At 39.4% G+C, this 14,430-nt stretch overlaps 1 protein-coding gene across 1 annotated transcript in view; it reads left to right on the forward strand.

Annotated features, from left to right (window-relative positions):
* The window catches only part of LOC141139845 (probable cation-transporting ATPase 13A4), a 74,577-nt gene extending 61,178 nt beyond the window's left edge, over positions 1–13,399 (forward strand). Inside the window, exons 27-30 of the mRNA XM_073626372.1 lie at positions 4,474–4,691; positions 6,834–6,922; positions 8,643–8,723; positions 12,849–13,399. Coding sequence (XP_073482473.1) covers positions 4,474–4,691; positions 6,834–6,922; positions 8,643–8,723; positions 12,849–13,070 — 610 coding nt within the window. The 3' untranslated portion in view covers positions 13,071–13,399. The remainder of the gene's footprint in view (positions 1–4,473; positions 4,692–6,833; positions 6,923–8,642; positions 8,724–12,848) is intronic.
* Positions 13,400–14,430: the final 1,031 nt, after the last annotated feature.

Consider the following 14,430-nt stretch of genomic DNA (forward strand, 5'->3'; position numbering starts at 1 on the left):
GTTAAATAAGCCAGAAATTTTTTTTCATCTTTAAAGTGTTTGTAAACGCTCTTTTTTTTAAAGTAAAAATAACAAACATGCCTATACTAACCTGCTCTGTGCAAGGGTCTTGCACAGAACATCCCCGATCCTTTTTTTCTGGGGTGCCCTGCGGACGTTCCAAGCCCCTCCTCTTCATCGGGTGCCCCCGCAGAAAGCCGCTTTCCATGGGGGCACCCAATTCCTCCTGCTGTGTCCATTGACACAGACAGCGGGACTCGGAACTGTGGATACTGTCACAGGCTCTCGGCAAGAGTGCGCAACTATGCCCATGTTTTCCACCCAGCTTCTCTATTCATAGAAGCCATACTACAACCTCTATGAATAAAACATGATCTATTCAGTCATCCTGTCCTGCACTCATAGATCCTGTTTCAGTCAACACAAGCTCTTCGTAGTATATACTGCATAGTTTCTATAGTATATATAGTTTATATGTATCAAAGAGCACATACAATATCTCACAAAAGTAAGTACACCTCTCACGTTCTTGTAAATATTTTATTATATATTTTCACGTGACAACACTGAAGAAATGACATTTAGCTACAATGTAAAGTAGTGAGTGTACAGCTTGTATAGCAGTGTAAATTTGCGGTCCCCTTTAAAACTCAACACACAGCCATTAATGTCTAAACCGCTGGCAACAAAAGTGAGTACACCCCTGAATGAAAATTTCCAAATTGGGCCCAATTAGCCATTTTCCCTCCCCGGTGTCATATGACTCATTAGTGTTAGAAGGTCTCAGGTGTGAATGGGGAGCAGGTGTGTTAACCACTTAAAGACCAGCCTCGTTTTGGATTTTAGGTGTTTACATGTTTAAAACAGGTTTTTTTGCTAGAAAATTACTTAGAACCCCCAAACATTATATATTGTTTTTTTTCTAACACCCTAGAGAATAAAATGGCGGTCATTGCAATACTTTTTTTTGCACCGTATTTGCGCAGCGGTCTTATAAGCACACTTTTTTTGGAAAAAAATCACTTTTTTGAATAAAAAAATAAGACAACAGTAAAGTTAGCCCAATTTTTTTTTATATTGTGAAAGATAATGTTATGCCAAGTAAATTGATACCCAACATGTCACGCTTCAAAATTGCGCCCGCTCGTGGAATAGCGTCAAACTTTTACCCTTAAAAATCTCCATAGGCGACGTTTAAAAAAATTCTACAGGTTGCATGTTTGGAGTTACAGAGGAGGTCTAGGGCTAGAATTATTGCTCTCGCAATACCGGTCGCGGCGATACCTCACATGTGTGGTTTGACCACCGTTTTCATATGCGGGCGCTACTCACGTATGCGTTCGCTTCTGTGCGCGAGCTCGTCGGGACAGGGCGCTTTAAATTTTTTTTTTTTTTTTTTTATTATTTATTTTACTTTATTTATTTTTTCACTGTTTTAAAAAAAAAAAAATTTGGATCACTTTTATTCCTATTACAAGGAATGTAAACATCCCTTGTAATAGAAAAAAGCATGACAGGTCCTCTTAAATATGAGATCTGGGGTCAAAAAGTCCTCAGATCTCATATTTAGACTAAAATGCAAAAAAAAAAAAAAAAAAAAAGTCGTTTAAAAAAAAATGACACAAAAAAAATTGTGCCTTTAAGAGAAGTGGGCGGAGCCGTCGTAATGACGTCGCTCCGGCCGTCACATGGCATAGGTCCCGATCTCCTCCGCCGCTACCGACGGCTTCGGTAAGCGGCGGAGAGTGCGGGAGAGCGGCGGGAGGGGGGGTGGCACCTCTCCCGCCGCCGATAACGGTGATCTCGCGGCGAACCCGCCGCTGAGACCACCATTATCGTGTACAGAACCGCTCGCTGTAAAGATGGATATCTCGGTTGTGGCAGCAGCTGCTGCCGTTACCGAGATATCCATCTTTAAAAAAATGACGTATATATACAGTGAGCGGTCGTGAAGTGGTTAAATTTGGTGTTATCACTCTCACTTTCTCATACTGGTCACTGGAAGTTAACCACTTCAATACAGGGCACTTATACACCTTCCTGCCCAGACCAATTTTCAGCTTTTAGTGATGTTGCACTTTGAATGACAATTGCGCGGTCATGCTACACTGTACCCAAACTAAATTTTTATCATTTTGTTCCCACAAATAGAGCTTTCTTTTGGTATTTGATCACCTCTGGGATTTTTATTTTCTGCTAAACAAATAAAAAAAAGACCGAAAATTTTGAAAAAAAACTTTCTTTTGTTGTTTCTGTTTCAAAACGTTGTAAATAAGTATGTTTTCTCCTTCACTGATAGGCACTGATGGGGCTGCACTGACGGGCACTGATAAGGCAGCACTTATGGGCACCGATGAGGTGGCACCAATGAGGTGGCACTGATGAGGCAGCACTGATGATGGGCACTAATATGTGGCACTAATGGGGCACTGACAGGCAGCACTGGTGGGCACTGATAGGTGGCACTGATATGCAGCACTGATGGGTACACATAGATGGCACTGATGGGCACTGAAAGGCGGCACCAATGGGCACTGATAGACGGCACGGATGGGCACTGATAGGCAGCACGGATGGGCACTGCTAGGCGGCACAGATGGGCACTGATAGGTGGCATGGATGGGCATGGATGGGCACTGATAGGTGGCACTGATGTACACTAATGGATGCTACTGATGGATGCCAATCTGTACCAAACAACAATGCCTGCCAATCAGTGATGCCCATTGTGGGCACTGATTGGCATCCATTGTGGGCACTGATTGGCATCCATTGTGGGCACTGATTGGCATACCTGGTGGTGTCTAGTGGTGGGCATCTCTGGTGGTTCTGGTGGCATCCCTGGTGGTCCTGGTGGCATCCCCGGTGGTCCAGTGTGGCCATCTGCGGGGGGGGCTGCAATGATAATCAATCAGCACAGACCCCCCTGTCAGAGGAGCAGCCGATCAGCTCTCCTCTACTCGTGTCTGACAGACGCGAGTGAGGAAAAGCCTATCAACGGCTCTTCCTGGTTACATCATGATTAGCTGTGATTGGACACGGCTGATCACGTGATAAAGAGTCTCTGCCCCCGGAGGCACGCAGTGGCTTGATATCCTGGCGACCTCATATAACATCCGGTCAGGATATCGCAACCACTTTGCCGACATCATATTGCTATATGGCGCACGGCAAGTGGTTAAACATGGCACCTCATGGCAAAGAACTCTGAGTATCTGAAAAAAAGAATTGTTGCTCTATGTAAAGATGGCCTAGGCTATAAGAGGATTGCCAAGACCCTGAAACTGAGCTGCAGCATGGTTGACAAGACCATACAGCGATTTAACAGAACAGGTTCCACTGAGAACAGGCCTCGCCATGGTTGACCAAAGAAGTTGAGTGCACGTGCTCAGCGTCATATCCAGAGGTTGTCTTTGGGAAATAGACATATTAGTGAGCCAAAGTGCAGAGGTTGAAGGGGCGGGGGGGTCAGCCTGTCAGTGCTCAGACCATACACCGCACACTGCATCGAATTGGTCTGCTTGGCTGTCATCCCAGAAGAAAGCCTCTAATAAAGATGATGCACAAGAAAGCCTGCAAACAGTTTGCTGAAGACAAGCAGACTAAGGACGTGGATTACTGGAACCATGTCCTGTGGTCTGATGAGACCAAGATAAACTTATTTGGTTCAGATGGTATCAATCGTGTGTGGCGGCAACCAGGTGAGGACTACAAAGTCAAGTGTGTCTTGCCTACAGTCAAGCATAGTGGTGAGAGTGTCATGGTCTGGGGCTGCATGAGTGCTGCCAGTGCTGGGGAGCTACAGTTCATTGAGGGAACCATGAATGTCAACATGTACAGCACTGTGACATACTGAAGCAGAGCATGACCCCCCTCCCTTTGAAGACTGGGCCGTAGGGCAGTATTCCAGTGATAACGACCCCAAACACACCTCCACGACGACCACTGCCTTGCTAAAGGAGCTGAGGGTAAAGGTGATGGACTGGCCAAGCATGTCTCCAGACCTAACCCCTATTGAGAATCTGTGGGGCATCCTCAAACAGAAGGTGGAGGAGGACAAGGTCTCTAACATCCACCAGCTCTGTGATGTCATCATGGAGGAGTGGAAGAGGACTCCAGTGGTAACCTGTGAAGCTCTGATGAACTTCATGCCCAAGAGGGTTAAGGCAGTGCTGGAAAATAACGGTGGCCACACAATATATTGACACTTTGGGCCCAATTTGGACATTTTCACTTAGGGATGTACTCACTTTTGTTGCCAGCGGTTTAGACATTAATGACTGTGTGTTGAGATATTTTGAGGGGACAGCAAATTTACACCGTTATACAAGCCGTACACTCACTACTTTACATTGTAGCAAAGTGTCATTTCTTCAGAGTTATCACATTAAAAGATATAATAAAATATTTACAAAAGTCAGTGTGAAATAAAAAGAGGAACTGTATAACTGGAAGTTTATCCTATCTTTCCAGAGCTTGTATCTATGGAAATGCCAGTACTTCAAACACCAGTACATTCTTTAATAGCACTGGACCGCAAACTGCAAATACTCAAACTGGGTTTGATCTGAACATGAACCATGAGAGCTACGAAACAGCCACACTGTGGCCACTGACTACAATCCACTGCATAATTGTGGCATTTATCTTCTCCAAGGGCAAGCCGTTTCGACAAGCTATATATACAAATTGTAAGTATCATTAAATATGAATATGCATATGAATAAAAGTAGTGTTAAAAAAAATCGGAAGTAGAAACTCATTAAAAAAGTCTTTTTTTTTTTAGTTGCTGATTTGTATTACACAAATAACTTTTTTTTTTCCCCCTCTCTGCAGAGGAAACTTTATTTTAATGAATATACTGTAGTGCACATACAGACTAGTGTGGTATTACAGCTTGGCAAGTAGAATTTACATAATTAATTACACATATTGCAAATGAAAGATAGGGTATAATCATAGATTATGCAAATCATATTAGTGGTCCACATGGTATAAATATAGAGAAAATCAGCCACTATGGTATAATATCAGTCACAACAATATGGGGGAGATTTACTAAAACTGGTGCGCATGGAATCTGGTGCAACTGTGCATAATAACCAAACAGCTGCTAACTTCAGCTTGTTCAATTAAACTTTGACAATAAAACCTGGAAGCTGATTGGTTATTATGCACAGTTGCACCAGATTCCATGCGCACCAGTTTTAGTAAATCTCCCCCATATTGTTGTGACTGATATTATACCATAGTGGCTGATTTTCTCCAGGTTTTATTGTCAAAGTTTAATTGAACAAGCTGAAGTTAGCAGCTGTTTGGTTAGTATGCACAGCTGCACCAGATTCTGTGTGCTCCAGTTTTAGTAAATCTCCCCCTATGGTTGAACAGAAAATAATAATTGCTGCCATATTATGAGAAGTTATAAGGAATCAAAAATTAAGGTAAAGTTCAGTTGAAGTATAACTCTGATGTAGGTTTGACAGATACAGAATATACTTGAGGTTCATTCGGTGGTATGATTGGTCAGATTGATCAATACAGGCATACCCCACTTTTAAGTACACAATGGGGTTTTTTTTACTAAAGCTGGAAAGTGCAAAATCAGGCTCACTTCTGCATAGAAACCAATGAGCTTCCAGGTTTTATTACCAAAGCTTAATTGAACAAGCTGGGGTTAGAAGCTCATTGGTTTCTATGCAGAAGTGAGCCTGATTTTGCACTTTCCAGCTTTAGTAAATAAACCCCATTGTGTACTTAAAAGTGGGGTATGCCTGTATATTGTTTGTATATCCAACGTTAGTCTTTCTTGTATCACCTACAGGTGCCGCTACACACTGTATTCAACTACAGTGTAAGGTAAATGAAAGACAGGCTTCAGTTCAAATCCCTCTACAATTAGGCTGCCCATAGACGCTTCAAATCTCAGCCGATTCAGCAGGAATTGAGCCCTGTTTGGGCAGGCTGAATGTACCAATCGATTAACTTAGATACAACCAGCCTGACAGATTTAATTGCAATTATCGCTAGCAGCTGTTTTAGCCGCTAGCAATAATCAATTTTATCTCCCAGTGGGGACAGCTCCCTCCGCCCCCCGCTGGGAGAAATGAATGTCTCAGCAGCAGGGATTCCCTTGTCAGCACTGTCTGTGTTGATGGGGGAATCATGCAAATTTTTTTGGCCTGCCTTAAGCCCAATGTGGGTGAAACAGGTCAGAAGGGCATGACTGATTGGCAGGGATTTGAGCTGAAGCCTGTCTTTCAGTTACATTACACTGAAGTTGAATACAGTGTGCTGCAGTACCTGTGTTCTATGTTATATTGTGGAGTAAGATGTGTTCTATCTCTGCCAGCACCTGAATACTGTAGTGTGTAAACCTGGGATACTGATACTGCAGGCTTGGAGTGCCGCTGATCTGTTATGGTATTTGTTAGTCTTGGGTATGCTGACAGTATAAATATGATATATGCAGGAAAGTTATTTGGGGATTTTACATCTTTATTTATAAAAAGTTAAAAATTATTGTTAATATAAAAGTGAAGAAAGCAACTTGACACAACCAAAAGACATGTTGCTTTCTTCACTTTTATATTAACAATTTTTAGCTTTGTATAAATAAAGATGTATTTTTTTATAAATATAGATTTCTGCCTTTTTTGTGTTTCTGGCACCTTTCAAATCCCAAAAAAACCTTCCTGCATATATTCTCTATTCAGGGATGTTGGTGCCTTTTTGAATTTGTCACTAATCTATACCACAACCCATATTATTATAAATTTGATGTGATCTTATGATGGATGAAACATACATTTTCACATTCTCGTATTTCACCACAGATATATTTACTGCTGTACTGACAATCCAGCTTGGAGTCTGCATATTTCTTTTATTTGCTGACATTGACAATATATATAAAGTGATGGAGGTAAGTGAGCCAATTTGTTTTAAGAGCTTTTGAAAAGGGAATTACAGTGTACGCAACATTGTTTCCAGGCAATAAAATAATAAAAAAGACAGCTACTTTGTAATGTATTTATTAAGCATACTCATGTCTTACTGGTGTGTAAGAGATAACATCATGATCGGTGAGATATTTCTGCTGTTAAACACAGTAGTGGAATTCCTCTGCCTGAGATGGGGCCCACCAACCAAGAAGAAGAACAAACCCTGGCAGATAAATTGTGTTAGTAAAACTATACAGATCATCACAACTACTTAGTGTATGCAGAACTATAACTCGTTTTTATTCAGGAAAATTGTTTTTTTATTAGGTGGTAAATGGATATTTACGGTAAAAAATATAATATTTGAATTTTAGCTGTATATTTCTTGCTACTATAATAACTAAAGAATGAACCAAAACAAATTCTCCTACTACCAATTTGTTGTGTGTACAAAAATATTCAATGTGATATCCATGCCCTCTCAATGCCAATGATATTAAATTAAAAATGAAAAAATTATTTATACAGTACAGCTGTTATTTTCAAACAGAAAACAGTATCAGAACCAAATACTATGTATACAAACATCGCTTGCACCTAAAAATACCCCCCCCCCCTCCCAAAAAAATAGTACAATAAAGACATTGAATACATTATTGTGTGCCGTGACTTTAATTCACCCTTGTGAGAAATTGAGTAAATATGCATTTAAATGGTGCTCCTCTCAGTCTCCACCCTGCTCTGTGCAAAAAAAAACCTCTGCACTCACCAGATCCAATTGACTCTAGTGGAATACACCAGAATCAAACACTTACAGCTTTATAAAATAGATGTGCATATAACTGTACACAAGCAGGAAATGCTGAAGGCTCATCCAGCGTGTGTTCCAGCAGCTCATGAAGACGTGGCACACTAATGACAAAACGTGTAGGGAGGGACTTCTGTTACATCACTTCCAGTTCTGATGGAACTAATACAAGATTCCTGCTTGTTTGCTTTTCTTTTTTAATCCTACTTAAAACACACTGACCCCAGCCTTTGACCTTAACTTTAACCCTGATCTACATATCTATATATATATATATATATATATATATATATATATATATATATATATATATATATATATATATATATATATATATTTATTTACTTTTTTGATGACATACTTCTCCTCTATCAATGAGAAAATGATACAATGTACCTTTTTCTCCATTTAAGAGGAGAAAGAATACAGGGGTGAGTTGCATAGTTACTGATCACTGTGATACCCAATCACAGGCTATCACAGCGATCATGTGATAGAGCCAGTCCTCCTGGCTCCTGGAAAGTTTTGGCCCTAATTACACATTAAAACTCAAATACAGATGGAAAAAAGTTGTTTCTTTTTTGTTTTGAGTAGATGGAGAAAGGGTAAGAATCTCTGTCAAGTTGTATTGCTATGTGTTATTCGAATGATAAGCTTTTTATCTCCTGTTTTACGCTTTTGACACTGAGACAAGAAATGAGGGGAATATGGTCTTCCAGACCCAAATAAAAAACTTGTCAGAGGTTCTAACCTTTCTCCACTCCACTAAAAAAAGAGTTTGTGTTGCTGTCTGTGTTCCCATTAGAGAAATTTTAAATACTCCTGACATTTCATGCATATGAGATCATTTTTTTGAAATTAAAGGTAATATAATCCAATCTGTTCTTTTACAGCTTGTGTGCATACCGACTTCTTGGAGAATCACTATTCTCATCATATTGATCATTACGGTTATTGTTTCATACTTAGCTGAAGTAAGTATTCTACATGTGACAGCATGTAGATTAGAGAAGACAAGATTCTGCACTATTATTGTCAGTATATTAACAGATATACCTAACACAGAACTAAACCCATTAACTTAACTGTTTCCCAAAACAGTTACATTCAAGGGATGCAGTGAGTGATAACTGTTACAGTTTTTTGCACTTTCAAACTATTAACCATCAAACGGCTGATGTCATAACTGATCATATGTGAACCACCGAGGCAACTGCAGATCAAACAGAGGCTAAGATGGCAGCTTCCTTGGCTGTAAAGGATGGGAAGGTTTAGTCCAGCTTTAAAGATGAAGGTTAGATATGGAAGTTCTTATACAGTTACGTTAGTCCAGCTTGGACCAATGTATGTATGTGTCATACCTGTCGATCCCTCTGGAAGGTGGAAATCACTGTAGTAGGCATAAGCACCACTGCTACAATGATTGTGGTTAGCTTCCAGGTGCTTTGCAGAGTGGCTGCCCTCTTGTTAATTGAGTACAGGAGGTTGCCCACTTGGCAGAGGTACCATTCAGTGAACACTTTGCATTTTCTCTACTAATGCTTTGATTAGACCAGGTGGAGATTGTGATGTCACCAGCCCCCTGTTCACCTCATCCATTAGAGAACACTTTGCATTTATTGAAAGTGTTTTCTAAATGGAGCCAATGCCGAGACTGGACTCAGTGGTGGCTGCTGTAAAGGGTTTCAGCTTCCACGGGGATCTCCCAGGTATAACATACACACTTACATTGTTTGCAGCTGGATCAGTGTACCTATCTAAAAAGGGCCATATCTGGAATTCATCAGAATCAGGAAATCAGTGTGTATTTTTGCTGTAAATAGAAATCATATGCCTGTGGTAATATGAAGGGTTATGTCTACATCATCCCTGAAATTGTACTTTACCATGTTTGGACCACCTGGCCACAATGTACTGCTGATGGCGGGCCCATACAGGCACAGTGACGTACCTGTACAACGCTGGCCTCTTCCGGTACAGGTCATACATGCGCACCCCCGCCCGCCGACCCCTGCTGTGATTGTACACAGCAGGAGTTTGTCAGCAAACTGACTGTGTCCAATAACAGCCCAGAACCCTGTGTTGACAGCACAGAGGGAGCAATCCCTCTGTTTCTTCTGCCTGCACAGCAGGGATAAGGAACAAAGAGAAGTTGAGTAAAAAGCAGCACACATTACACAAGTTAACACCTGTTAGGCACACATTTAACGCCTTGATTACCCAAGATGTTAACCTCTTTACAGCCAGTGTCATTAGTACAATGACAGTGTATAGTGTTGTCACTGATCAAAGTTGGATGTCAGTGTTACTGGTGTTGTCAGTGGCAGTTAGTCAGTTCCCATCCAATGTCAGTTAATGTAAGATTACCCATAGAACTATCACAGTCCCACTATAAATTGCTGATCACCACCATTAGTAGTATAAAAAAAATTCCAGTATATATAGCATAGTTTGTATAACTTTCATGCAAACCAGTCAATATACACCAAAGACAAGTAGCAGAATACTTTTGCCTAAATTTATGAAGAAATTATACATTTTTTAACATTTTTTATTGGATATGTTTTATAGCAGAAAAGAAAAAAAAAGAAAAAAAGTATTTTTTCATTTATATAATAAAAAATAAAAAAAACACAGTGGTGATCAAATACTACCAAAAGAAAGCTCTATTACTGTGACAAGAAAAAGATATAAATTTTGTTTGGGTACCGCGTTGCATGACCACACAATGACCAGTTAAAGTAGCGAAGTGCCAAATAGCAAAAAATGGCCTGGCCATGAAGGGGTTAAAACCTTGTAAAGCTGAAGTGGATAATGGAGATAGCTAAAATTCTAGATTTTACCTTTAGTGCCACCTGCTGGAAAAATCTGGTGTTTCAACATGATGTTACTTTGAAGAACAATGTAAACCATTAGCAGACATATTGCTGTTTGTTTTTTTAGTTTCTTCAGAAACCATTACCTTGGCGAACCTTGAATTACAACTGCCAACCATGACGGGTAGTGGCATAACAAGAGATCCAAATCTTTATACCCTTGAATACAGTGTTTTGTAATAATGTGACCTGCTATATATGTGGCATGTCACACCCTTCTTGACAGGATATATTAATATCATAGCATTTATATGATTCACAGCAGCAGTAATCTGCCTATTTCTAATGTTAACCAGTTGCGTAGACTTCATAAACATGTAAATAATATATGCCTCAAACTGGTTTGCCTAATCTTCATCATCAGTGCTAAATTGCTTGTGGCCTTAGATGTTCTCCACTCTCCTAGAATCTAGGCAACTAATTAAAATTGCCAAAGGCTGATGTCTTTGACACTTATTGTCAGAACAAAAACATTTAAAGGATCAAGTAAAGAAATCTGGAATACCCAACCCCAAGCCACCTGCAACAGAGCCAGCCTGGGCAGCAGAATGACCATTGCTTGTGGGATGATTATATTGTAGTGTTTGTCTTCATGCTCTGAACAACTGTACCCCCCATTAAGAGGTCATCAACTGGTATGAAAGCAGAGGAGGAGTTAAAGTAGATCTAAACCCAATCACAAAAATGATTTATTATGGAGAATACAGCATGCACTGCACAAGCATGATCCCCCATTGTCACTAGCCAGTCCTCTTGCAGTGAGTGAAAAGATTGGAGGAGATGCCAAAAATGATGAAAAAAACATGAAAGTAGTATTTTATCCATAAAGCTGAAGTTTATTTTATTTTATTTTTCTTCTTGTGAAAAGCAATGTTAACATTTAAAGTAAGTGTAAACCATTGCTTTATGATATTTAGTATGCTATAACAGTGCTTATAACAAAAAAATCATAGAAAAAAAAATTAAGCTGATTTTTAGTTAAAAAATGTTTTTGGAATATAGGTTCAGTAACATTACTTACTTCTAATGACATGTATCCTGTGTCCTGCTGATTGCTCCTTAGTGTAGAAATGTTCCCTGCAGTGATGACAGGTCCTCTTCACAGGGTTGAAATTCTAGCACTGCAGGGGTTAACTTCTTCGGCTCTAATGTTGCAGAGTCTTGATGGTTGCCTGCCCCTTTCTGTACTCTCCTCCATACAGGAATGTTTTTGGTATTGTTTTCACTTGATGCAATACATTCTGTGATTTGGGGGGGAGGTAGATAAATGGCAGGATCCTCTCCCCCTTTTACAAAAAGTGTTACATTCTATGAAAAAAATCCAAGGAGTTTTCTGAATGAAGCAGAGGGCAGAAATGGGTGGATGGTCATCAAGACTTCAATGAGTTGAGGAATTTAATGCCTGCAGCACTGGAAATTCAGCTCTATGAAAAGGACCTGCCACCATTGCAGGGAACATTGCTACACTACGGAGCAATCAGCATAATGTGGGATACACTTCATTAGAAGCAAGTAATGTTACTGAATCTATAATCCAAAAACACTTTTTTTTAAACTAAACTTCAGCTTTAAAAAAAGCTTTTTAAAAAAAACAAAAAAAACACAGGCATTGTTTGTTATACATGCTGTTTTAGCATACTAAATGTAATCTAGTAATCGTTTAAATCACTTTAAGGCCCCTTTTACACGGGACAGATCTATTGGACGGATGCCGCTAGCTCAGAGGGGATCGCTCCGTCGATCCCTGCTGAACAGGAGGATGACAGGTCCATCTCGGCTCACTGTGCAGGGACAGACCTGTGAGAACCCAGCTGTTCTCTATGGGGGGATCGAATAAAAACAGACGGCCTGTCCATTTTCATCTGCTCCGATCCACTGGAGTGATGGCAAACCTATCGCAATCCGTCTGTTGAGCGGATCTTGACGGATCGGATGGCAGGCAAGTGTCAGCAGACACATCTCCGCTGACATCCGTCCGCCCATAGAAGTCAATGGGTGGCCCACTCGGATTCGCCTGAAAAACGGACGATCATGTGAAAAGGGCCTAAATGTTAAAATTGCTTTACAATACGACATTAAAAATATGGTCTATGTATTTTACCCACACAAATATATATGTATGAATATGTTATGGTCTCATTATTATGCTGTTATTTACCAGTGGTAGCTTATACATTTCCAAATGTGTATATTTTATAACTGTTTTAATGTGTTTTCCATTAGGAATTTATAATAGAGAACAGAAAACTTTGGCTGCTAATGAAAAAATGCTTTAATTACAAGTCGAAGAGTCAGTACAGAAAAACTATCAGAGCAGTGGAAATGGACCAGAACTGGCCTCCAATCAACCAGACCTATCGTACAAAACCAGTTATCAGACATTCAGATGACAAAGCACAAGTATACAGTAATCCAGCATTTGAAAGCAATGAATTTGTTAAGTAGGAAAAGACAAGAGCATTATTATGTTAATATATTTAATTTTTGTTCTCAATAACTCTTATTCAGGGGACCGAAAACTAATCATTTAAATATACAAATTCTGCCAATATTGTAACATATTTCACCACCCAACATGCACCATTCTGTGATCCAAGTTTTCAAAAAGTAAATGCACTCCATTGCATACTTATAAATAGTAAACAAATTGTAAGATATTACATTTATCCTTTGAACTGGACAAAAAAGTTTACTGTATAGCAAAGATGTATTTTTTTATTATTGTTTTATACTGATATGCGAAAGAAATAAATAGATGTTCCTTTTTTAAAAAATACATTTAATTTAAGTTTCATATTCATTCATTTACAAGCAACAAAAATGTATTGTTTGAAGTTAAAGTATATATTACATTGTAAAATCACTACCTATTATAAAAAACAAGGGTAGATTTCCCCATTGAAGAAATGTTGCAAAACAGATTTCTTTTTAAATCGTTGTTCTATAATTTTCAGAACAGAGATAGGAACTTTGTACAAAAGAGGTAAATAAACTTTTAGCATAATAAGAGCAATAGGGTATCAACAGGTAGTATGGAAGAGAGAATATTGTGCTAAGGGCCAGTCGAATGACAAACCTGTAAAAGAAAAATATGATACACAGGAATACAGCAAATTATTATACATTTTAGCTGTACTGTTACCTTCAAGGGGATGGGACACTGACAAATAAAAATTGTTAAGGCCGCCCCTATTTAACCCCACCTCCAACAACCATTCCACAGTTTTGTGAGGAAGCAATACATAAGGCCAATAACACATAGGGCTGCAACCTGTGTCCCTTAATGGACTTCAAGAAAAAGATTTTACAGTAAAGTACAAAAAAAAAGTACAAAAATCATATTTTCTTATCTATTGAGGGCGAAAAGAATCTGGTAAATTGTTAGACATTTGGAAGGTCAAAAAGCAGTTCTACTGAGGATTGGCCAACAGTCACTGTGCTATCCAACAGATGTGGAAATCAAACTACAAAGAGTATCTGAAGGGATAAACAACTAAATTAAGGCTAGAGGCTGGGGTAACAGGGTATTCTGGCTGATGACCCTCCATGTTAGTACAATAATTAGTAGCAATGGATACTTACTTATAATAAAGAACAATGGCACATGCAGAACCCTTACTCTTCAAAGAGGACCACATAGAGGCCAATACCTTGACTCCAGGCACAATAAACCATGTTGTCAAAAAGATGCACATAATGCATAAAACCATACAGATACAGGGGGAGTTTACAATTTTTTCTGGAGGTAAGATCTAGCAGAGGTCAGATTAAAAGACCAACCAACAGAAGGATCCCCCTTCATCTT

The sequence above is a fragment of the Aquarana catesbeiana genome, linkage group LG04 (genome assembly GCF_042186555.1).
Source record: "Aquarana catesbeiana isolate 2022-GZ linkage group LG04, ASM4218655v1, whole genome shotgun sequence".
In the NCBI taxonomy this organism is placed as follows: Eukaryota; Metazoa; Chordata; class Amphibia; order Anura; family Ranidae; genus Aquarana; species Aquarana catesbeiana.